Source organism: Pithys albifrons, chromosome 11 (genome assembly GCF_047495875.1).
Source record: "Pithys albifrons albifrons isolate INPA30051 chromosome 11, PitAlb_v1, whole genome shotgun sequence".
Classification (NCBI taxonomy): Eukaryota; Metazoa; Chordata; class Aves; order Passeriformes; family Thamnophilidae; genus Pithys; species Pithys albifrons.
In genome coordinates this window covers 23,264,759-23,290,117 of record NC_092468.1, presented here as the reverse complement: position 1 = coordinate 23,290,117, position 25,359 = coordinate 23,264,759, and the positions used below count along the sequence as shown (strand labels likewise).

General features: G+C 41.4%; 1 protein-coding gene across 1 annotated transcript in view; it reads left to right on the top strand.

Annotated features, from left to right (window-relative positions):
* The window catches only part of LOC139676896 (multiple epidermal growth factor-like domains protein 6), a 187,656-nt gene that overhangs the window by 352 nt on the left and 161,945 nt on the right, over nucleotides 1-25,359 (top strand). The window contains exons 2-4 of the mRNA XM_071566327.1: nucleotides 11,720-11,854; nucleotides 12,485-12,594; nucleotides 14,012-14,116. Coding sequence (XP_071422428.1) covers nucleotides 11,720-11,854; nucleotides 12,485-12,594; nucleotides 14,012-14,116 — 350 coding nt within the window. The remainder of the gene's footprint in view (nucleotides 1-11,719; nucleotides 11,855-12,484; nucleotides 12,595-14,011; nucleotides 14,117-25,359) is intronic.

Below are 25,359 nucleotides of genomic sequence, written 5' to 3'. Positions count from 1 at the left end.
GAGGGGCATGCTGAGCTCCACCTGGGAAGAGCAGCTGGAGGGGGATCGTAGCAACAAAAATGCGGGAGGGAAGGACGGAGAGCGGGAGGAGGAGAGGTGAGGGTGCGGGGAGCATCTCCCGCAGCCGGGAGCGCACACAAAGGAGCCGCGGCCACACGTGTGCGGCTGCGGGAGGAAGTTTCTAATAAGGGGTTTTTGCATGGCGTGAGCAACAAATGTCCTTTGTTGGGAGTGCGGTGTTACATTTGTATCCAGTGGTAGTTTTCTGGTCACATTCGAAAAGAGAGTAACCGGCAGCACGCGCGAAATCTGTGGCTAAAGTTTGTGCTCGTTGGAATTGAACGTTTCTGGAAACTGTTCCCTGCTTTGTGTACCTTTTCTCTGCAAGGCTCTTCTTGTGTTTTTAAGGAATGTCGTGCCCCTCGCTCCCCCCCTCAAAGCAACCTGACAACAGCAGATGTCTGTGTATACCCTAATTTCTAATCTCTCATCTTTCTGGGTTTTTTCGCTCATCAGTTTCATCCCACCCTTTCGTAATTAACATCTTGTATTTGCTTTCAATGTAGTTATTTCTTCTGTCAGAAAACTGAAATTTCCAAACCCATTGTTCATTGGTTTTCTCTGCAATACCAAACAAATATGTATTTAGCAGAAGTGCTTTTAAGGTGGTTTTTATATTACTCCATTTTGTTGGAGCACAGAGTATCCATCACAGTGTCTATCGAAGTTAAGTTCATTCTCTAAAGCGTTTTCCTTTGTGAAAAGTGCTCTGTGTTTCTTTCAGACATGCCTCCTGCTCTCTCTCTGAGCAATCACCCTGTTAAGAGGAAGAATAGCATTGGCCTACATTAATCTGTTTGTGCTTGACATTGGGAATAACTATGATTCTGCACTTTTGATGCTGGACGTGCTGTTAACTGTGAATTGCCTCTAAACAGTTTTTGTTTGTTTTCACCTTTTTAAAGCTGGTGTCACTGGAAGAACACAGGAAACATTCCCGTGTGGAGACTTTGCTGTGTGAGGGTCTTAGAGCTGGGCTGGGGGCACTGGGAGCAGCAGAGCACTGTTTGCCAGCAGCAAGCAGGAACACCCCACCGAACCCCCAGACCTGGGGCAGAGCCTTCAGTGCTTGTCTCAAGAGGCATATTCCTGAAATTACTGCAATTCTCGCTGCTTTTCCTGAGCTGTGGCAAGAATAAGTGTTACTCCAAACTTATTTTGTGCTATTTAGGGGCTTTACCTTTGATGTAAATAGAAATAGTCATTAGTCCTTAGCCTGCCAGCTTTGGCCAAAGAACAGGGAAACATCCAAGAGGACTCTTTTCATGAATTGCCTTTTTCTAGTAATTCTGTTTTGTTCATTTGACATTGGTCATCTGCAGTCAATGGAATAAGAACAACAAATGTATCCCTTGGAACACACCATGCTGAGTGTGTTCTTTGCTCTGGTTTTGATTGAGATCTTATGTGGAATAAGCTGTACAGGATATTCTTTATAATTGTTTTTGTTCTGCTGCTAACTTGAGTGCTCACTCCTAGCTAGAAATGCAAGGGATCTGTGTGGATGTTGGTGTTCTGCTTCCAAGCTCCCTGAGGAGATTTAATGTAGAACAGATTACAGGATGAGGAGTTATTTCCATCAACTACATTTCCAGACAATTAGCTCTTGATGATCTTGTATTAGAATTTTGGAGAACATTGGAAGGACCAGAGAACAAATATGCCATATTCATTGTGGAGCATATTTGGGCCTTGAAATAAAGACTTAACCATCTCTTATCTTAAAAAGCACATTTTTGACAGTGAGCTCTCTAGTTCAGAATTGGGTTATCTAATATTGGGTTCACTTTGAGCATGGGCCTTCACAGAAGTCAGGGAGTGGTTGTGAGAAAGTGCAGAAATAGGAACTAAGAGTAGAGGACTTGAGTTGCTGTCAGGAGTGGTAAATCTTCTCCTGGAGAAATATTCCACGAGGAATTTGAGCAGTACAGATGTCTGCTCGTAGTTAGTGATAGAGGACAGAGCAAGAGGCAGGAGTGGTTATGAGGTATGTGCAGGGAATCTCCTTTGTGCAGTAAATATTCCCTTCCATGGCCAGGACTGGGACAGGGCTCAGGAATGGATTCCTCTGTTCCCAGGTGACACTAGTGAGGACTTCCTTGAAAAAGCCACGAGACAATATTTGTTCTGTCTTTTCTAAGCCCCTTGACTGGCTTTGTGGTTGTGCAGGTCCAGGGTGTCATCTGAAGGGGCTGGCTTGGTGTTGGAGGATCCAGTCACAGCCTTGCAATGAAACTGTTTTGTTTAGAGTGTTTCTTTACTGCTCACATGTTGCAGCTGCTTATTTTTTTTTATCCATAAGCAAGTAAATCTGGTCACATTCCAAGGAACACCTGGATTTGGAGCTGGATTCCTGGCTGAGTAACTCTTTTCCAGCTTCTTCAATTCTGTGGGGCATTGTAGGCTTTCTTGTGATAAATCATGTTCCCAAAAGCAAAATCTTGCTTTTAGATGTTTATCTGCATTTGCACTCCAGGAAACTTGGCCCTTCAGCTGTGCCAGTTGTTGGGCTGGAATGAAACAGGACTGTCTTTGCACCAGGTCTCACTGCAAACAGATGTGGCTGTGGACACTATTTCCAGGTGACAGAAACAAAAATGTCCTTTAAGGTATAATTTAAAAAGGTGAAGGTCACTTTTTTTGAGGACTGGAATGAATTTCAAGGTAAACTGCTGCTATTTTACAAAGTATTTCCATATGAAGAGATGCCTCTGAGTTTTGATTGCCACAGCACAACAAGTTGCAGGTCAATTTGAGTCTGTTGGAATGCAGTGCAGAAAACAAAGTAACACAAGAAATGCTGCTTCAAAGTATATGGTGATACAGCTTAAATTTGGAGCCTGGAGTTTTGTCATAATACTGTCTAATTTATGGGAAAAGTAGGTTGTGTAGTAATTTCTTGGTGAGAAATTACCTTGGTATTTTGGCTGTTTACCCAATACACTGTATTTTCACCTCTGGTGATGCCACTTAGCAGGTGTGAGGAAAGTTTGTATTCCCAGCATTAAATTGGGGCTTAAAGTATATCTTGGGGGTATTTTATAACTGAAATGAGTAATGTAGCAGAATCTCCTACCATTTCTTTCCATGTGTTATCTTATGTTCTGAGATTTGCTAGTTAAAAAAAAAAAAATTAAGAAGTGAAAATAAGCACCTGGTAAAAATAAGCCACTTGTTTGTTTACATTTGTGTCTTACATTAAGTAACTTTCCAACTCCTTAAAGTGATGCTGGCACCCCAGAGTCATTGCCAGATTTTGATTTAGACTACTGAATTTCTCCTAAGAAGTTGTTTTCAGCTGAAACCTCCTGTCCTCCTCCCCATTGCTGCCAGCCCAGACTCTGTCAGGTTGCAGGAAACCCTCAGTGCTCTGGAGCAGCAGCCACTCCACCCTCTGAGGTTTGGATGATGTGACTCTGGGCAGCAGGGCTGAAATTCTTTGGCATAAAATTTTATGGTAGTTTCATCCCCTCAATCCCCCATCCCTGCCCTCAATCCTTTAATATGCTGTTGAAATCTGAGGTGTTTCTCATCTTTGTGAACATCCTCCTGGACAAAATAATCTTTCCAGGCTGTGCATTACGGAGTGTTGCCAGCAGATAGAGCTCCTGCTGGTCAGCACTGAGCCCAGAATGCCATTTCTCAAGACTTTGCACTTGAAGCTTCTGTTTCACAATTCCTAGAGGGAAATTAATTTTGAATTTAGTCTTTTAGCAGATGGTAAAGGGCTCTTTTCCTCCTCTTTTTCTCCCCTGGTATATTCATTGTCAGGAGGCTTAAAGATAATGAATGAGTGTCATCTTGGTATAGTACTTTTCCTGATTTATGACATTTTCCTGCTCTTTGGGAGAAAAATGAGCTCAAGACTTTCTCCTAAACTCTGAAATAGCTGTAAGACAGGATCATAAAATGTGACTGCCTGAAGTTGCTGTATTTATCAAAGATTAACTTGATCTCATGATTGACTGTAAATATTTTCTAGTTTTATAAATATTGGTTTTTTATATCAGAGACATCACAAAATATACCTGCAAGAGGTTTAGAAATTTGCTACCCATAATCACAGTAGTTTATGTAACTGTGGAATTCTTAAATCTGCATGTTTAAGGTAGGTGAGATTTTGCTCCTCTCCACTTTTCATGAGATGTGGCTTCTCAAGTTACTCTTTAAAATTGTACACTGAGAAGGGAGAACTTGTCAGGCTTCTTTTTGAAGTTTAATTGTTTGCATTATGAGATGTTGGTATAGTTTAGTTATTTATGCAGTAGTTTAATGTCCATCTACTGTGTTTGCAGTATTTCTGCTTGCCAGTTATACTGCCTGTTTTATGCTTCAACTTCTTTCTTCTGCATTGTTTATGTCCAGTGCTGTTTATTTATCCCAGTTCTAGGCATGCCATGATCTAGAGATGAGGGAGAACATGAAATATTTTTATTAAATTTTTTATTAACTTAAAAGAAACCTGAGGAGGAGAACTGGGATTATCTGTAATGTAAAACTTAGTCTTTGGGTGAGTCCTGTGATGGGAGTGATGCTTTGGCTCCCAGAGGGTTAACAGCCCATGTTGCAGACTTGTGTTATTCACCAACTAAATACCTTCTTCTCTTTGAACACAGTTAATAGATTTCCTTCCTCTGAAATTCAAGCCTGTTATTGCTTATGTTCTCCCTCAAATCTATTGCTTTTAATTTATTTCGGAGGAGAAAGAAATTTCCTTTCATTACTGTGAAATCAAAGCATTTTAAAATTACAGACTGAACATATGTAGTCTTGGGTTTCTGCTTTGGATTCCAGGCTGGTCTTGGTTTAAAACTAATCATTAATTGTTCCTGAGGTGAACTTGAGATTTCTGCCTTTGGTGAGGGATGATGTGCTTTAATGTGTACACAAGCTGAGCCTGCACTGAGCTGTATTTCAGTGCCTTTGACCTGTGGATGAATATTTGATCTTGTGTATATAAAAGGGGAATGTTATTTAACTCAGAGTGCTGATGTGCCTTTTTGTGTTCTTTAGTAGGAACATCTTGCTTTCCCCTTAAGTCAGAGCAGAAAGTGGTACAAAAGGTTGTTTAGTAGAGAAAGCCATCATGTTTTTATGTACAGAAATCAATTCAATATTGAAAATATATCCTAATGTCTCAGGCTGTTCCTGAGAAGAGGCTCTATAAGGTGCTTTGTGTTGTTTCATGACAAAAAATTCCTCTTAAAATATGAAATGCTTGTGTATTTTGAGCCTGGTCTTTTCAGGTTAGAATATTCTCATTTAGGAAATGAGATTTCATATATTTTAACTCTTAGAAGGCACTTCAGGGGTTTCCCTTGTGCTTGTAATTGCTGGTGCTCTCCCTGCCTGTCTGGCGCATCATCAAGGGTGGAAAATAGAGTTCAATAAACTGATCTCTTACAATTGTATTGCTCATGAGGCAAGGCCTGTCCTTCTCTTTGTCTGTAGAATAATACCAGCAATCTGTGGGTTATTTAGAACCACAGTAGAAGTTTTCAATCCAAAAGATCAAGATGTTTGAGTTGTTTTTCTCCCCTTTTACCACCACTGAGCAGCAATGCACTAACACACACTTGCCAGTTGCTGTGTTTGTGCCTTAACTTCATAAAATATTTAGCTCTGAAATTGCTCGATGTTTAAAGAACAACAAACAAACAAAACCCTCCAAGAAATGGACATTTGCATCAGTGGTATCGAGCTACTGGTTTGGAGTAAATGACTAGGAATATTTATCACTAAAACATTGGCAGGTCAGGACTTTTCTGACATGTATTAGATGAGATTTCAAAAGTGAGCTTTCAAAATAGAGGGTTTGGTTTGAAACTGTTGAAGTCTGGCAACCACCAGGAAAGAAGTGAACAACTCTTAGATACTGGTAGACAAAATGAAACTGAAGATTTCACTAACTTTTAACTAATTTAATTGTCAAACAACGTGGCACTTGCTGTAAACCAAAAATGAGCTTTGTCTCCTTATGACAAAGTGGTGTGATACTTTCAGTGATGTTTATTCTGATATTTTAGTGTCAGGTCTTTGTGCCTTCTTGCCCAAAGCAGCTCAGGGGTGTGTGCCTGGCAGGTTTGCTGGGCAAATCTGTATTCCACACTCCTGCAGTGGAAGGATGATGGGGGTGGGTGCACTTCATGTGACATTCCAGCTGGACATTCCCTTTAGAAATCCACATTTTCAAAAGCTCAGTTTGGGTTGAATTCTGGACATTTATTTGCTTTGTCTTAACAATGAGTACATGTAAACTATTTCATAGCATTGTATGTGATATCCCATATGGTTTTCCAGTTCTGTTAGAGGTGGATTTTTGGGACAAGGGTCCCTAAATTGTCTGTAAAACTGTCTGTTGGTGCTGCTTGAGGCTTTGCAGGGCTGCTCACTGGCAGTGGTGCTGACACTCCTGGGTGAAGCAGGAGAAACTGTAATACTGGGTGTTGTTGATGGGGACTGAGGCTACATGACTATTAAAAAAATAGTAAAAATCACTCCCTGGTTCTAAAATGAAAAAAAAAAAAGGTGACTTGGCAAATCATAGTTAAATCATGTGGATGTTCATGTTTATCTTCTGCTTTTGCTGCTAACCAAGCAGATTGTTCTGTCTTGGGGGAGGGAGGAGGATGGTTAAATAGAAGCCAAATGACAGGCACTGCACTTTGATAGCAGTGAGAACTAAAAATCTTATTGTTGTTATAATAGCTGATTGTGTAATTAATCATCTCCTATTGATCTGCTCTTAATCTGGATGCAGACTGAGGAGCTCCTGCTCTTCAGCTGCTCTCTCTGATCAGGGAGGATGTGAAGAAGACCCAGCAGTGCATTAGTAACCAACCTGTGGGCTGAGGAGAGTCTGCTGTGGTGGACCCTCCTGCACAGAGCCAGAGAACAGCAGTGATAATGAGCCCTAATCTAAATGAGTTTGGTGCTTACAATCCGTGTCCCAGAGGGCATATAAACATCACAAATATTGATACAGGATCAGGAGAGAGCAGGGATTGATTAGTGGTCAAGGGAGCAGGATGTCCTAATTGTGTCTGGTAGTGCTGATTAATTTTATCAGGGAAATGTGGGGAAATGAGCCTGAAAATAGATTAAGGGTAGAAAGGGGAGCTTGGTAGTTCAAAAAAGAAAAATCTTTTCTGTAATTCCAAGCTTTGTGAATTACTATTGCTATTAAGCAATATATATCTAGAGACAACATCTATATAAATAAATATATGTAACTTGTCCTTTGGACTTTTGCTTTCTGTGGCCTATTTCCTAATTTGACTTCTTCTGTGTTCAAAAAAAATTCCTTTTTTTCTCCTTTCCAGTTGAGAAAACTTTTAGTTGAATCTTGTTTGCACACATCATGTTGGTGGCTGTTTCTCCTCTGTGGTGCCACCCTGCCTGTCTAGAGATCTGGGCTTGTTTTGCTCGTGTGGTTGGAGGTGTGAGGGAATTCAGACAATTTTCTAGCCTGAGAAGTTTGTAACCAAAGCCACTCTAGCAATGTACAACTATTTTTTGATCAACATCAGTGTATCTCTGAAGCAAAATCACTTGTCATTGTAGCAGTGGAGAGTTTAGCCCTGACTATAATCTTGGCTTTCTTAAGGAAAGTTCTTACTTGATGTTGTCAAACTAAATCTGGCACAGCAGACTTTGCTTCTCTAAACTTTTAATAGTGGCATAAAGGGAAGGAGCACCAACCAATTAGTGTTTTGAAAATACAGAATTCCAGCAAGTTGCTTCTTATGACAGGTTTCATCTATTGACTGTTGTATGGGAAGATCAATAGTGTTCAGGCAGCAAATTTGTCAGCTGAGGCAATACAGGCTCCAACATCTCACTTGTAGGAGATGTTAACAGCTGTCTGACTTAGTGTAGAAGGTGGTGTCATTCACTTAGTCTCTGTGGAAAGCCCTAAAAACAGACAGGCAAATCAGTCTTTGCTTCATTTTCATTAATGTTTCCATTTAAAATTTGCACTGTAAAAAGAAACCTGTAGGGATATGTTGATGTTTCTGCTCTCTCACTCCTGTTAAATGCACCTAACTGTGGCTCCTTGTATTGACCTGGAAAAAAGCAGATCAGTAGAATGAGAGATTGTCATTCCAAGAGCCAGGTGTTAGGCTCACAGGCAGAAAAAGGAAATATCCCTGTCACAGAGATATGATGGAGCTTTAGAAACAGGAGTGTCCAAGGCCAGATTGGATGGGGCTTGGAGCAACCTGGGCAAGTGGAAGGTATCGCTGCCCATGGCAGGGGAGTTGGAACCAGGTGATTAAGGTCCCTTCCATCTCAAATGGTTGTGATTCTATGGTAGTGCTATTTCCTTTCTTTTTAAAATTCTAAACACAGGGATGACTTATATCCTGCCTGGAGATGCTTTCAATTTTCCTGAACTTTCCTGTTGTGCAGTGGTTCACTGGCACCACAGCCATAGGATTAGCCCAGGCAGCTTCATGCTGGTCTAATTATCTGTTCATTAGAATCTCAAGTCTTGAGCTGGAAGTGTGTAGGGTGTCTTTGTTTAAAGGGCAGTCTCCTAATGCAAATATTAAGAGAGCTTTCTGCCTTGCCTGAGTCAGACTGACAAGCTAATAATAGCCTTCATGTTAGCCTTGGCTGGCAGAGATCATCAGGATAAAAAGGTTCTGAGGGACTGGTGTATCAATCAAATCACAGGCCATAATATGCATTTGAGTGTTTGGCTTGTTTTAACACTTAAACTCCCATTAAGAAATATTTTCTGAATGCAAAGGGCATGGGAGTAAAAGTGGAGCTGTTCTCCTTTAAATACCCCATTACATCCACTTGAGACTTCAGGTCAGTCTTGGATGGCCTCTAATTAACAGAATCCCATTGCACAAAACTGTTCTTTCAATAGCTCTGGTCTTGTTCAGGTCACTGTCCTTGAGTTAATGGGTAAAGGTATCAAATAAGTCAGATGGCTTAAAAATGGTTGTGTTGGCTCTGTGTGGGGAGATGTGAACACAGGGAATTGTTGGAGAGGGCATGTTTGATTCCCAGCTTTGCCAGCAATGTTATGCAATTGCTGCAATTTAATTATAGTGTTTCATTGGTTTTGATATCTGCCTTTAAATTATCCCAAGGGCATCTAAGAGGCATGGCTTACTTTGAATAAATCTTAATAAATATGTGACTGTGCTGCTGGCTTGTTTTGCTCTGTGAGTGCCATTTCTTCCTATTAACCATATCCTAGAAGTCAATAAGCTATTCCTGGAAACTTGGCAATGTCCCATGAGCAGGAATTTATGGGATGGGCTCAATATGTCATTACAACAATTGTCAGCTTCTCCCTGTTATTTATGGAGGAGTGATGCATATGAAAGTACCTTTATCTGGGAAGTTTTAGGCAATTCTAATAAAAGGAGATATGCATGAATTATCAGAACATGATGTTCTATTCACTGGAGGGAGAGTCATTTTAAAAAGCCTGCTAAGTGAGGCATGGTTGCTAAGTAAGGAGAGGGGTTTTTTATTAGACCAACTGACGTAATGGGAAAAAAAACAGGCAAGATTTGGGCACAAAACGATCTTCTTTGGATGGGAAACAAATGGCAGACTTTGTGCTAAGAATGGCCTGGCAACAATGGCTCTGAGCTTTAGCTGAATATGTTAAATGGGGAGGTAACCCCAGAGGGAAGGGGTAGCTGGGACACATGGAAGGATTGCTGAGTGATGGAGATGGCACAGGAGGAAGGCTGGTTTCTGCAGGAATTTACTGCAGTCTGGAACTGTGCTGTGACTGTGCTCTGTCCTGCTCCATGGCAGGGCAGGCCCAAGGAATGGGAAATATGGAGCAATATGGAAAATGGACTGCATTGAAGGAGGGAGAATGTGGAGGGATGTCCCCTGGCAGTGTGGTTCAATGTGATGGAGATGAGCAGTTTCTCTAAAGCTTGGGAGCAGGGAACATTCTGGTTCAGGAGACTGACTTCTGTCAAACGAGGGTTTCTAGCACAAATGGACTCTTCACTGCTTTTCCATGGTGAGATGGGACAACTGGAGCACAGAGTTGTGGATTTTCTGTGACACCCTTTACGCTGGCTACCTGAATTCCTGAGGGGTGGTTGGCTTTAAAAGCTGTTTATAAATTTCATTTTTTTTCTCTACTGAAATGTCACAGAATCAGACTCACAGACTATTCTGAGTTGGAAGGACCCACAAGGATCGTCAAGTCCAACTCTTAAGTCAATGGCCCACACAGGGGATTGAACCCATGACCTTGGCATTATCACAACCAAGTTTTAACCAAAGGTCTTCTTGACCTTGAGGTGATGTCTCGGGCATTTCCCTGGGGGCTGTGGTACCTCTGGGAGACCTGGCTGGATTTCCCACTCTGGGCTTGGCAGGACCACTGGCCTCCATGGAGTACAGGGAATATTTCAGAGTGCATTTGATCTAGGCAGGGTTTCTTCCATGTGTTCAGCCCAGCAGTAAAATTGATCATAGTTATTGCATTTTCCTGTTCTGCACAGGCTTAATTTAATGATGTTTGTAAACTACTTGAAGACCTGTGGATGAAAGATGTGCTCTATTATTAGCAGGGCTACTTTGTGTGGTGTTCAGACATAATAGGGAGCCTCTGAGATAAAAAGCACCATAAATCTTGAATGAGATAGTCACAATATGCAGTGTAGCTGATGATAAGGAACTGCCAGGCAGCTGTTGGGCTGGAACTGTTCCCCCTTATTAGAGCAACCCCCTCTGGTTTTGTAGCACAGGCTCCTGTTCCTGTGCCTGTGTGGACTGACAGAGGAAAGGAGGGTGACAGTGTGTGTTACTTGATGACTCTCTAGCTTGGAGAGAGGTCTCAGATTGAAATCTGGGGAAGGACTTGGCTGCCAAATGTTGTTGTTGCCAGAGTGGGAAAACGAGGTCCCTGTTGCCCCCTGTGTTGTGGTTATTGAGGCTGAAGTTTGAAAACCCTCACCAGGCTGTCTTGGGGAATTGGTGATTAACTTATCACATTAACAACCTGTAAACTACATGAAAAAAATGACTGAATTAATTTCATTTTGTTACAACAGGCTCCTGCCTTAAAAGATAACCAAGCCCTCATTTTCTGTGGTTTTAGTTAGACCCTGCATGTTTGATGTCCTTGTTTTCCATCATACAGAATTTCCTCATTTACACCAGGACAAAGAAAGCTGGATAAGGTTGACAATCTCTGCAAAACCATCCCCATGTAACCTTTCCTTTGACCCTCCATCCCTCCTGCACTCCTGTTATTTTTGAACTCTGGCTAGGTAGCAGGAGGAAGATTACATATCACCCTCCAAAGCAGCGCTTTTATTTTGGTCTGGTTATTTTAGGAATAATCAGCAGAGAACAAGGATACTTCCCCTTACGAATTTCATGTGTTTCCCTGAAGGCACTGATAGCGAGGGGGTCTCTTATGGAATGCACAATTTCCTCAGCAATAGTTCAGATAAATCTTATCTGCCCTTGAATCTGTGGGAGATCTTTCACTGATTTGTGTGGAGCCTGAAATTCAGTGTATGTTTGTGTTGCTTCCTAAGGCACAGAGCTGCAGTGTTTTCAAACAGCAGCATCCATTCTGTTTATGTTATGTATGTTTCTCTAGATGTCTAAATTTTGTGCTGGAAATAATAAAGTATGTTTTTTTCTTTCCCTCCAGGCCCAATGTGTGCCCAGTGTTTGAGCTGGCACTGGTGGGACACCAAGAGCCCTGTGTCCAAGCCTTCAGTCGGATGGTCAAGATGTGGAAACAAGGGTGTACAAACAGGAGGTGGTGTGTGAGCTATGAGAGAAGGTAATATATTCTCTAGCAATAAAAATGGTTTTCATTACTAAAATTTGTGCAAGTTCTTTAACTTTCTTTTTGAGAAAGTTGTAAGCTATTCTGTCTGCAATATGTTGACTTGATTGTGGACATAGTGCCCTGATGAGACATTACTTAAAATCTATTATTACTGAGTAGAAAAAGAGACTTTTTAATGTGTTTTGTGTTGGCCATGAACTTCTTGGCTGGCTTTAGATCACGATTATACATTACCAGAAAATGCTCCTGTCTCAAGTGAAGTCCAGCTGTCAAGTCATTGACTTTGAAAAATTGAACTTCTTTCTATTTCTGTCATATGCTTGGAACTGATGGGAGATCTGACTCCCCCAACAGCTAAACCCAAATTGATTGCAAAAGAAAATTACTCACCTTTGACTAGCCTGAATACAAATTTAAAAAAAAATGTGGTTATAGTAAGTAAGAGCTATTGGATGTTATCAGGATGCACTTTGCTATTTTTACTTCATTTTTAGCAAGAATTTCTGAGAGTCTGAAATAATGTCTGATAAATATGGCACAGGAGTAGAGTTAGTTACTGATGGGATGTGAATAAGTGGAACAGAAGTTGTGATTGTTCTCTTACACTTTCTCTCCTCCCAGGTCTGGGTACTACACAGTTTACAAGCAGGTGTACAGGATGGAGCAGCAGACCGTGTACAGGTGCTGCCCGGGCTGGGGCCAGCGTGACAACGAGCCTGGCTGTCTGCACTGTAAGTCTGTGACAAACCAGGTGACATCCCCAGCACTTGCCTTCCTACTTCTAGAAAGATGGATTTTGTTACTTGCTGTTTGCAACTGGAAATCCCAGTTATAGAGAGGTTATTTAGTGAGGGGGAAAGAAATGTCCTTAAAGAGTCCAAAAGCAATAGTGTAAAAGTACCAGATAGCTCTAATTGGAATAAAAACAGTGAAACAGTTTGGATTAACAGTCTAAACTCTGGTGATGGTTGTTGCAGCATTTCTATGCCAGCCTGGCTTTGACAGGCCAACCAAATTTATTGCTGTTACCCAAATTATGCAAAGAAATCTGCTGTGAGGCACTTGTTCCTTGGACGTGGCACTTGCTGCAGAGTGTGACTGGTTTGGCTTTTCCATTGCTGTTGGTGCCACTGAAGCAATTGTGTTTCTGCCCTCTGGTTCTCCCTCTGATGAGAACCTGTTCCTGTCTAATCACGTCTGGATGTTTTCCTGAAAGATGGGATTTAATTTAAATGATAAGAAAGCACTTCAGCCACTGTTAACAAGACATCAGTGGAAGATGGCAGCCTGCTCAGTGTTTAGTTTTGTTACTGTTTTGTCAGTAATTGTATTTTCTATATGAAAGTTAGCATCTGTTCTTGTGTATCTTTTTCAATCTTCCTACCAACTTGAAGGCTGCCTTCAGAGATCTCACTTTTGTGATTGTCTTTGTAGTTAAAAAAAACAAAAACAAGCCTGAGAGGTGTTCCTGTAGTTTCAACCTGAATTTACATATTTAGTGTGCACCTGTTTAGTTGTAAGAAGTCAAAGACATGTTTACAATCTGTATTTTAATCTCTGGTGTGAAGGAACTTAATGTATGTGAGCACCGGTGACAATGTGAAATTTTCTTCCTGAAAGAGCAGTGCAGATTTGCTTTGAATTCTTTAAGGCACTGAAGTGGTTGAATTACTCTTTCACATTTGATATTCTTTGCAAGTTTGGCTCAAGTATGTGGAATTTAAGTTATTGTAAATAAAAGCTCTTCTGTGTTGGAGGAAGGGAAGGATTGTAATTCACATATATAACATTTTTTTGTACGCCAGGAGTTCTTAACCATCCCTGCTTTGTTGTGAAGTTTCTCTGCTCTTTCATTCTGGATTCAGGCAGTGCTTTGGGTCCTTAAAAACTGTCTTCTGCTTCTGAAGCATCTTCAAGTTAAACTGCATTATCTTAGTCTCAATTTTATTAAACTTCATCTCAACGTGGTAGTTACACCCACGATAAGTTCTGCTGCAGTCTAACCTTTCCTCTTAAATAAAAAGTTGAGTTTCTTCTTTCTAGAAGGCCCTGTTATACACCAGGGCTATAAAAAACAGGTGATTCTGGAGGATCCTTGGCACAAAATCAGCTAAACTCCCCCTGTGTCCTTGTGTTTGTGTGCACCAGTGCTCTGCACAGCTGGCACTTGCTTCAATGGAGGGAGATGTTCTGGAGGAGGAGCCCAGGTGTGCCAGTGCCCTGCAGGATTTCAGGGGCCTCGCTGCCAGTATGGTGAGTCCAGTGCCAATTGTCTCAAATGCTTCTGGTGTTTGGGGAAAATGCACATTCAACAACAATTGTCAGAACATGAGTGTTTTATTAATGTTGGCTTGAAATTAAGATGCCTTTGCTGCACTTCTAAGTGGTTATTTGGTCATTCTCTTATTTTCCACAAGTTTCTTTTTTTGGTACTGAATTGTAACAAAGCAAGATGGAAATTTATTTGATGTCAGACGAATGTTTGTAATGGATAATATCATTGAGCATCAGCAGTGGGGTCCAGTGGAATATCTTCCAGTTTTTCTCAACTTGCAGGTCCTTGTGCTGCTCTTACTAAATTTCTCAGCATTGCTTTTACACTTGAGAGTATAATTCGAGTCAAAACAGGTGGGCAGGAGGTAAAGAATGGAGCAAATTAACCAAATGTACTTGTTCATGGGATTTCTTTTGGTGCATCTGAAAACAAGAAGGCTGATTTTACTGATCACTACCAAACATCTCCTAGTATTCTTGGAGTAATTTATTCACCAATCTTTCATTTCATTAACTGTGTTCTAGCATATTAGAGACTAAATTCTATATGCCTTAGACTATCACCCACTCTCAGTGAGAATCCTTTGTCTCATACACTGGCTCACAATCTATAAAACCCACAATGGCTTGTCTTGTAATTTAACTCACTGTGTAAAGCTCTCCAAAATCACAGAACTGCATCCATTTGGCTTCTTGAGGGAGGGAAGAAAGTCATTCCTTCAGAGTAGGCTGTGATTGGGACAAAGGATTTCTTTTGTATTAGGCAAATGATAATTTCCTTTTCAACTGAAGCACATTGTGTTTTGTTCAAAGAAAGGCAGATTTTTAAGTATTTCAGGTCTTCCTTTTTAAATTCTAATATGTTCACGTCCTCACCTGGCTTGTCTGTCGTGAAGGATGAGTGAGAAGGAATGTAACAATAAATAAAATGCAGAGCTGTTTACAAATGGTTGTTCTGCTGACATGAGGCTGCAGTGTGCCAGCAGCTGCCTTCAGACAGTGTTAGTTCAGTTAAGCTGTGATTTCTATTTCTTTACTGCCCAGAGAAACAACAAGATTATAGAGATAAGTTGATATGAACCAGAGTGACAATGGAAGTTGCTTTGTTCTTGGCTTGCAGAAGAGCTGCTCTTTCAAGGTAAGACAGAGCAGGCTCTCTAAGAAGCCCATATAATAAGCTTTTACCAAATACAATATAAGTCTTAGCAAAATATAAACTCTTCCTGCAAGTCTTTTGAGCCTCCTTTTGCTTGGCAATCCCTTCAGCACTGAGGCATTCCCAGCAGGCAGATTAGGTGGGTGCAGAGTGTGGACAGCACAGCTCAGATTTTCCAACGGAACTGAGATTGCTCAGTCTCTATTTCACAGGTTGGTGACTGCAGACACTGTGAAACAATGAGAGGCATCCTGCAGCTCTTACTCTTTGCAGCTGGGTGAAACTTTTTATCTTGGTCGTTTGTCTGCTTTCTATTGATTCCTGAGGTCTGAATGGAATTCCAGGAGTCATCATTTTCAGGTTTGTGCAGCAGCTGCTATCGCAGCCTGGCAGGAGCACGTTTATAAATTAAATTCTGAAGGGAAAAACCTCCTTTCAGGAGGAATGTTATGGACCATTCTCCTGCCTAACAAAAGCAAGGTAATTTAGAGTGTAAGGCCCTTAACCATTGCAGGCATCTCCAGTGAGATGCTTGTGAGGTTTGTATCATATTTGAGCAAGCAAAACTGAAAAAGAAATGTACTGTGGGACTGGCAGCTACAGCCTTTAGTTTTTCCTGGCGGATGTTGGAATATTGCTCTGCAAGTAGCTTGGATTTAATGCAGCTGCTTTACTTAAAGCTAATGCACTGTGGGTTTAAGTGATCATTAAGTCTAGAGCCTGCCTTGCCTGTGCAACCTGACTGTAAAATCCACTGTTTTCCTGCCAGTGCTTGAACTAAAGGGAAAGGGGTCTCTTCTACCAGCATCTTTTGCTTTGAGGGTTCTGTGGAACAGATGAGTGCCAGGAAAACCACAGTTTGATTTTGGAACATGTGCTCTAAAGTGGCAGTGGAAAAGCTGGTGCTGTGAGATGGGAGGGAGGCTGTCAGAGGGGATGTTGTTGGTGCAGAGCCCCCAGTTTTGCACTCAGGACTCTGTCCCTCAGCTGCCTCTTTGGCAGGAGTGCTCAGGAAGCTGTTTCAAGGGTTTTACAGGGGAGAGGAGGCTCTAACTGGATATGAGACCACAAACTGCTGGCAGAAATCTGCCCCTTGGACAGTCTTGATTGTAATCTTGGTTTCTGTCTCTTTTGGTTTTGTGGCCTCCTGTCAATCTCCTGCCAGAGGAGGAATCGTGGGCATTTCAAACCTGTACCTGCACTCACTGGAGCAAAATTGCTGCATGTGTCCCATTTTATCTCCCCCCCTCTCCGACCCTTTTGTTTATCTTCTGTTTCTGTCATTAGTGTTGACAGCTAATTCTAAAGTTCCACTTGTGCAGACTGTCATGGTCTCCTTGCTGGGTACTATGATCTACAGACAAGAGACAAAAAATATTATAAAAATATTATTAAATTCAATTAATCTGAAAAGAAAATGGGAACACACATCTCAAGAACCTTCCAATCTTGCTTTTCCTGGTGGTGGAGTTTGTTTGCCATTAAATCAGGAAGTAGGTCAGCCTCCTGAAAATGAAGTTTTGTCCTGGTCTGTCCTACAGAAAGTTTGTGATGGATCATCCAGGATGACTCATGATAGCTCAGTGCCTCATTGCAGGCTGAGCAGAGATGATTCTTCACAATGGGCATGATCTCAGCTAATAACTTTTCCAAGATATTGTGTGGTGGTTTTGCAGCCAGGAACATGACACGTTCCTGATTGGGTGCTGAAAGGGTCAGGGTTCCTGTGGTCAACCTACTGTAATTGTGTTCAGAAATGTGTTACTACATCTCTTGTCGACATCACTCTGTAGTTTTATTATTTTACACACACAAGCAGCAAATAAAAACCCAGCAGAAAGATTTATGAGTGAAATGGTCGAGTTCTTCATCCAGCCATTGCAGGGATTGGGTAACAGATTGAGCTGTCTCTGGCATTGTCTGCTGCAATTCATCTTGTAATAATAGACTTATATCAATTACAATGTAAACTTGCAAGCTGGATTTCTCTCTAGTTTTTCAACTTGTTTGGTAGTTGTGATCCCCAATTCTCCCAGTGAAAGGGAGGGAAAACTTGTAATAAAAAGAGAGAAGGTAAAACCCAGCACCCAGAATGAAGCCTGCTGCAGTGCTGCTGTCATTTTTATTCACTAGTTGTCCTTGTTGTAATCTTGTTCAAGGCCTGCTGGCCACCTGAGCTGGACATGGAAGTAAATTAATTTCATTTAGCTCATTTAATTCAGTCCTGGGACTTGCACTTGGACATGCAGCTAGTGAAAGCATTCCAAATTCTACAAACAAGAGTATTATTTATTTACTGTTCGTGTATATAGAATTGCTCAATGCAAAATAAGAGGTTAGTTTTGGCTCTTAAACATTTTGTCATCAAACCTCGAGTTGTTGTTGGTTTTACCAAATGTGTCCTGATGGTCTTAATACTTTAAAAGCCATAGTGAGAAGTGAACAGGCTTTCTAATTTCAGGGCTGAAACTGAGTCCCAGCATTACTAAGGTTTTGCAAGAGGCTCCCATAATTAGGACAGAATAACTACAGCTGAGTATCACTGAGATGATGGATGTTATCAGAAGATGTTTAAAAATAAGGGAGGAATGTCCAGGGCAGACTTGTCAGGGAAGTCATCTTACAGTGACATGGTGTTTGTCATCTTACCTTAATCATTTGAAGAAAGCTGAATACTGTATTCCAGCATTGAACAGCTCAAGTGTCAATAGATGTAAATTTTCCACTGTAATGTTTGCTGTAACACAGGTGGAATTTGGAATTCTTTTACAGTGCCTGATGGAGTTTACTGAAGATGGCAGGAAAAGCTTCCAAAGCTTCCCAAGCACACACCTTGAGTGCAGTGTGGTCTGCTGAGTGCAGTGCTTGCCTGATAAGAGCTTTCTTTTTCACCTGCCGCTGACCTTGGATATTAGTGCAGTAACTTTGAGCAAATTATCCCCCTCTGCCTCGATTTCTTTGTCCGTGAGCTGTTGATAATGACGGCGCGTTCCTTTGGCAAGCGCTTGGAGACCCGAGTAATTAAGTGTAAGATAATGGCATTGGGATGTGTATATAAAGGCAAACTGCACACTGCATGGGTAGCTAAATGAAATGCTTATGAGATAGATATTCATCAGTTCATTGACTAGCTGTCAATCTCTTCCCCAGCTCTGGTCACACGCTATTAAGATATTGAACTATAGAAAGATTCTAGCAAACAAAAAGTCAGCACCTCCTAGTCCAGGTAGCTCAGAGTTTACACTGCAGAACTACATAAAGGTGTGGTTTTGAAACCACTGATTAAATGGCAGAAATTGGGTATCTTCTCGCAAATAAAAATATTTGCTCATTTACTGTGGAAAAATGAATTTTCTTCCATTTTTCTCTAGGAAATATTTCCTGCAAAAGGTTATTTGATAAAACTTCTGATTAGTGCACTGTGTGCTGTCCTGGTGTCTTGTAGAGATGCAGATTTTCTTGTTTGAGATTTAAAACCTGCACTTGTGTATATCCATGAGCCAGTGCTACAAATTTGCCTTCTTTGTAGGCCCTTTAAAATAGCAAATGGCAGGCTGAGAGCTCCCATGGATCTGCTGCCCAGGGAAGTGCCCTCAGTTTTGATGGATCTCCATTTCCCAGTGAAACTGGATAATGCTTGACTATTTATGAGGGTGGATTAGTTCTTAAAGTGCTTGTGCAGGGCTGCTGATAACAGAACCTCACTGTGCCAGGGATTCTTGCATTTATTTTTATTTCATACTTTGGTTATGAGTCCTGTGCAGTTTCAGCAAACACAACATTTTTAATGTGAAAATCCTCCATTAGCCCTTAGGGAGAGTGGAGATGATGGCCCAAACATAATTTATGCTCACATTGCTCTAGTTTAGTATAATATCTTGAAATTATCAGATTTGTGTTTTTTTCCTGTTCTATCACAGTCATTCTGCTCCAAATGACTCAGTCTCATTAGTGAAATTCCATCGAGCCTGTCATGGCAAGGGAAGCTGAGATGACTGATTAGGCTGCTCAGGATGGAGAAGTGTCTGTCCTCTGGTGGGAGAAACCTTGTGATCATCCTCTGCTCCTGGTGGGACCTGCTCCTTCTGTTCTTCCTCTGCTCCTTTTCAACTCCCAGGAAAATTGATCCATCAGTCCTGTACCTAATTTTTGGCTCTCCTGGTGATTGAGAAGTGCTGGCAGACAGTAAATCTGAAGGTCTGGATGTTTTTGGTCCTTCCTTGGGCAGTGAAGGAGTCCCAGTGAGCTCCTGACAGCTTGAGAGCATCCTGTGGGCTGGGAGTGCTGCAGGATTCAGAGCTGTGCCATCACTGGTGCTGCTTTAGGGACTGTGGTAATGAGCATTTCCTCAGCACTTGTCAAAGCAACAGCAGTGCTCTGTACTAGAGTGTCCAAAACCCTTCCAAGCAGCAGAACTTGAAAACATGAATATGTTTTAAACAGCAAACACAGCCAAAAAGGTTTGTTGACGTGTTTCATCTCATCAGAAGTTAAGAGCAGAGCATGGCACCTCCTCTCTGCTTGTCATGTGTGAAGCACACAGGAGACACAGTTCCAGGTGATGGTGCTCAAGTGTGTTTACTTTGAATCTGCAGATGGATTATGGACAGCAAGTAATGCTTGATGTTGTGTTAAAGAAGTAGATAGTCTCAGCCAGTGCTAAAGCAAATTGTTTTAATTCAGTGAAAGAGCAGGCAGTCTAGGCTTTAAACCTTAATATAAATTTGTCATATTACAAAAGCAGAAGCCACTGATTGCAATTAATTGATCTGAGAATCAAGTAAAAATTTGTCTCTTTGCTGTGATTCTTTCCTACCCTGAAGATTTTATAGACATTTAAAGATGTTTCAAAGACTGTTTCCAGTGATTTTTTTATTCAGTGTTAAGTGTTCTACTGCTCAACATGCATTTGATAAATGCCTCTTATTTAGCTCATTTTTGCTTGCTTTGGATTTAAAGTCCTACTTCAGTTGGCTAAACTACTCTGTCCTTCCTAAAACCAGTGTAAAATGAAGATGACCTTTTCAAACTTCCCTTCTCATTCTCAGTATCTCATTTCATATAAAGACACTGCTGTTTTTACTGCAGTAGGTCCTCTTAGTCTGCATCTCCTTCCCTTCCCTGCTGTTGTCTGTAGCACAGACATCAGGTGAGTTCCTACCAAATGCAGTTTGTATCTCAGTGCAATCAGGGGTCACCAGACCTGTCAGCTTGGAGCTGTCTGGGCTGGACTCGTGTCCTGTTGTCCCCACTGCCCTCATTCAGATGCTCCTCGTCCAATCTCCCTCTCAGTGTCCTGTTTATGCTCTGAAGCATCACAAGACCTGCAAACCCAGGTTTGGCCCTTCCAGAGGCAAGGGGAAAATGGGCAAAACCCCCTGATGTCTTTATCTTTCAGTGTATAATTAGTTTATCAACTTTAATGAAATTTAGCCATAGTAAGGTCTTCTGATATAACCTTTTAGATACTTGGAGACCTTCAGGACTTCAGTGACTGAATTACCTCAAATCTGAGAAACAAAAATGAGCTGGTTGATTTTTTTACCTCTAAACCTTAATGAAGGCTATACATTTCACATTAGATCTTTAAATGTTTTAAAAGAGAAAAATAAAATTACTATTTTAAGTATTTTTAAAAAATCTGTTGCTAATCTACAATGTCACCCCCTACATGCAGGTCTATCAAAGCAGGCACCTCCTGTCAGGACTTGCTCTCATGGTGACACACCTTTCTCTAGTCTGTCTTCTGTACTCTGCACTTTGATGGCAACTGATTGGTATCCTGACACTTAAAACATACTATGATTTGAATATTAAATCACAGACATGCATTCATATTAATTTGTGACTATAGAACATTGGACCCAAGTGTCACAGGCCTGGAGCTGATCAGAAACCCATGAGAAAGATGAGTTGGATGTTCTTTGGTGCAGAGACAAATGTAGTTCACAGAACAACGCAGAAGGTCCAGGCTATCTGTAATCTCTACAGAAAAAAGTTATGGTTAAGATAAAATGATGTTATCTAAGTAAAAGAACAGTTGATTCATAGGTTAATTCTAGTGGCAAGCAAGATGCTAGGAAGGATTCAGAAAACCTGAAAGCTTGGCTTTCTCCAGCATTTCCATTCCTTCTTCTTTGCCCTCCCCCCGCCTTTGCTTCCCTCTCCACACCCACCTGCTCTTTGCTGGTGTTGTCTGTAGAAACACCTCACAGTGCTGGTGAGGTACAAACCTCTCCAGATAAAAAGCCCTTTAAAGCAGCCACTAAAAAGCCAGGAGGAATAAAAGCTTTGTTGCCCTATCATGAGAATGGTAAAACACTGATTGAAGAATCATCCCTGGCCCTGCCTGGGTTTGACAGGATATAATAATCAGCCCATGCTGCTGAAAGGCCCTGCAGTGCCTGGGCTGCACAGCCATTAGGACAGAGCCCCAGCCAGCAAACACAGAGGTCAAAAGGAAATGAACCTCAGAATAACCACTTGAGAGGGAATTCATCCTTGTTGTCTTTGCCACAAAAGGCTGTTTACTTTGTGCTTGCTGCAAAAGGTAAAAGTCAAAAATAATGGGGGAAAAGTTGCTTTCTGGCTGCTGGTATTTATTTGGAATTGTAAGTGTATTTGATTCAGGAACTGGGCTGAATGTTGTGCAGAGATGTTTGCAGGTACATCCTCCCCCCTGCTACCAAAAGTGGGGGAGCAGACCCTGAGTCTGTAGAAGAGCTGGATTCTGTTTCATGACTCCTGCTGGTCCCTGTGACCGTGGGCAAACTCATTTGGGTTTCTAGTTTGCTGCAGTGCAGAGGGATTTGAGCTGGAGCTCTATCAAGGTTATGTGGGTGGGTTTAGCCTGTGGTGCCATGGCTGGGCTTTGTCAACACCCAGTTCATTCAGTGTGTATGTAGCTCTGTGTGCATTCACTTTATTAAAAAGGCTTCTGGATAATTTGGGGTTTTAACTGACTTGGCAGAATATCCAGCATGTGAATATGCTTTTAAAAAGCATTTTGCCAGTGTATTTTGGGAGTTTCTCTGAGTGAAGTTTGGGGTGGTCACTATTCATCTCATTCTCCTCTTGACAAATAACTCCCCATTTTTAACCTTCCTGTGATGAAGTCAGAGGTCAGGCACTTTTGTCTTCTGCTGTGCTTTCTCACCCATCCTCAAAAATGCCTGGACTGATGTGGGTTTCCAAAGAGGTACAAACAACAAACAAACTTCAGCTGACTGTTGCTTTCTACTTTAGTGGCATTAGTCTTGCACGTTGCTGATTGCTCTCACTGCCCTGAAATGCTCTTGGGGCATTGTCATGGCACTGTAGCCTATAAAAGGCAGGAAATGGAGCTGTCCTGAGTGGTACTTCAAGGATTATGACTGACAAAGTCAAATTTTGGTAGCTAATTATTTTTTGCTGGCCTAAACACATGGATATTAAAAGATCTGACTGTAAAAGAAAAATATGTACCTCTAGAACTGTGTGTACAGCTGTTCAGTCAGGACTGTAGTGTAGAAACATGGAATTGTTTGAGTTGGAAGGGACCTTAAAGATCATCCAGTGCCACCCCCTGCCATGGGCAGGGACACCTCCCACCAGCCAAGGTTGCTCCAAGCCCTGTCCAACCTGGCCTGGGACACTTCCAGGGATGGGGCAGCCACAGCTTCTCTGGTCTGATTTAAGACATGGACAATGACTTTTAAGAAGTTAATTTAACATCAAAGGAAGGCCTGTGGTGCCTTTCCTGCTTCCTTTCCTGCCCTTGCCTGCATTTTGTTCAGGCTGGAGCTTGATAGGTGCCTTATTCTAGAGGCTGTAGTTTAAGTTTTAGGATATGCATTAACAGATCTACTCTTGTCATACTCTCTTCCTACAGGGAATTCCTTCCATCCTGTGCCTTGTGTCTCCTTGGGTGTACTCCTGGTGCTCTTAAGGAAACAGCTCTTTGTTGTCATCCATCACCCCCCTAGAAATTTGCTTTCTCAGGTGTAGCGATTGCAACAGAATTCTTCTATATAAACACAATTTTACAGTCATTTAACAGCATTTTCAGTGCTGATGTTTATTTCATCTAAGAGGGGCAAAAGAGTTAATTACATTGTCTAGAAAGAGAGGCAGAGTCTTGCCAGCAACCAGGAGGCATTGCTGCTCACTTTGCTATAACTGAGCTCACAGTGGTGGCAGCTGGATTTAATTATAAGTTTGCAACCCTGTGGTTTCAGCAGCAGCTGCTGAAGGATGGATAATGCAAGTAGCCTTCGAAGCCATTCACATTAGAGATAAAACCTTGTCATTCACCCAGGCAGCTGACTGAACAAGTATTAAAATGAATAAAAATTTCCCCGGGGAGGTTGCAGGATGAGGTTTGTTTTTTTCTCTCTCTGGCTCTTGCTCAGATATGTCAAGGCATGTGGTATTTTATTCTGTTTCCATCCAAAAATAAGAAACTATTCACAAAGAAAAGTCTTAGAGTACCTAAACCTTAGCATTGGTTGTGTGATTAACCTAAACAGGTTAGAAAGGAAATAATACAGGATTATTTTGTATTTCTGTAGCAGTCTTAAGAAGTGAGCTCTATCCTTCCCTGGAACTGGGAGAGGAATGGGAGAAGGTTTAAACATGTGCTAAAGGCACATTAAAGTTTCACTTTTTTATTTTATTCAATGATATGTCAATAATAGGCCACCACAACTGGCGTACTCTGTGGCTGTAGAAATGATATTTTCATTTTTATGGTTGATGTAGTTCATGAGATTTTTGTAGGAGGGAAAATCTAAAATTCTGAAGTGAATTTGAGTCTTGTAAAAGTTAAACTAGAGGCTACAGCCTCCACAGGCAAATGTGAATATTATCCAAGTCAGAAGAGCTTGGTCTAAATGCTGCAGAAATTCAAAGTCTGATGCACATCATAGGCTTAGTTTCGAACTTGGCTGTGTTGGTGCCATTCAGTGGGACATGACTTGTACACCTGAAGTGTTTGCTGCTCTGACTTTCTCCAGGGAGGCAAATCTGCACTATTTTGTGTATGGATACAGACCCCGTGGTGTCATCTGCAACACAAGGATTTGCTCTGGGAAGTTTAATGACCCTTTCTTAATTTTCTCTGCTCAGAAAGGCTTTCCAGCACCCCTGAGTGACTGTAAGTGCAGGCAAACCCCAACAATTATTCTGGAAATGTGGAGCAGGTTTTCATCTCTGCTCAGTTCTGACATTCCCTGTGCCATTTTCCAGCATCATTGGTCACAGATACTTCCTAAAATGACTTCCCATGTTCTCTTAGATGTTGAGGTGAGTAGTGATTTGGAATTCTGAAAACCCTTTTCTGTTTTCTCTTGCACAAGAGTTCTCTGAAAACAGGCCCTGTTTAGGTTTTGTTGGGCACATAAAAACCTGTGAAAGTTGGGCAAATTTTGGACTTGTCTGCTTCAAAGCTAAGCCTTGTGTTGACATTTCTTATGCCTGTTCTTAGGTCCCTCCTTTTTTCCCTCCCAATAATAATGAAACACTGAATTACTCTGCTCAAAGGAAGTGCAGCTTTTATTTGTCTAGGCAGATAATCTCATTTCTGCTTTGTCACATCCCCTGTGGAGGAAGAGCCAGCTATGGATGAGGTGGTCCCTCGAGGTGCTGGCCCTGTCCTTCTCTGGAATTATTTTGTTTTTATTGAGTGTCTTTACCATTCTTCTTCTCCCTCTTCACTTTTTTTCTCCCTGTCCTTGCTACTCTCCAAGCTTGAAGTTGTGACTTAAACTTTAGATCTGACTGTTTCAAAATTGTTTTCTGCTTCTCTGGGTACTTTGTAATAAGCTTTTCTAAGTACACCAAAAGTTGAAAAGGCCAAATCTATTTTGTGGCCACCTGGAATAAAAGTGGCTACTTCTGTTGTTCAGATGTTTGAGAGATTCTGATGGCGGTGCTGAAGTGAGGGAAGTGGTGTCTGTGCTATCCTTTTAAAGAAAACTTATTTCTAACCATTTCCTTTTTTTGTACAATCTAATTGCTTTTGCTTCACCAAGAATTCACGGGCAATTGCTTTTCTCACTATACCCCACACTGCAAGGATAGCTTTTGT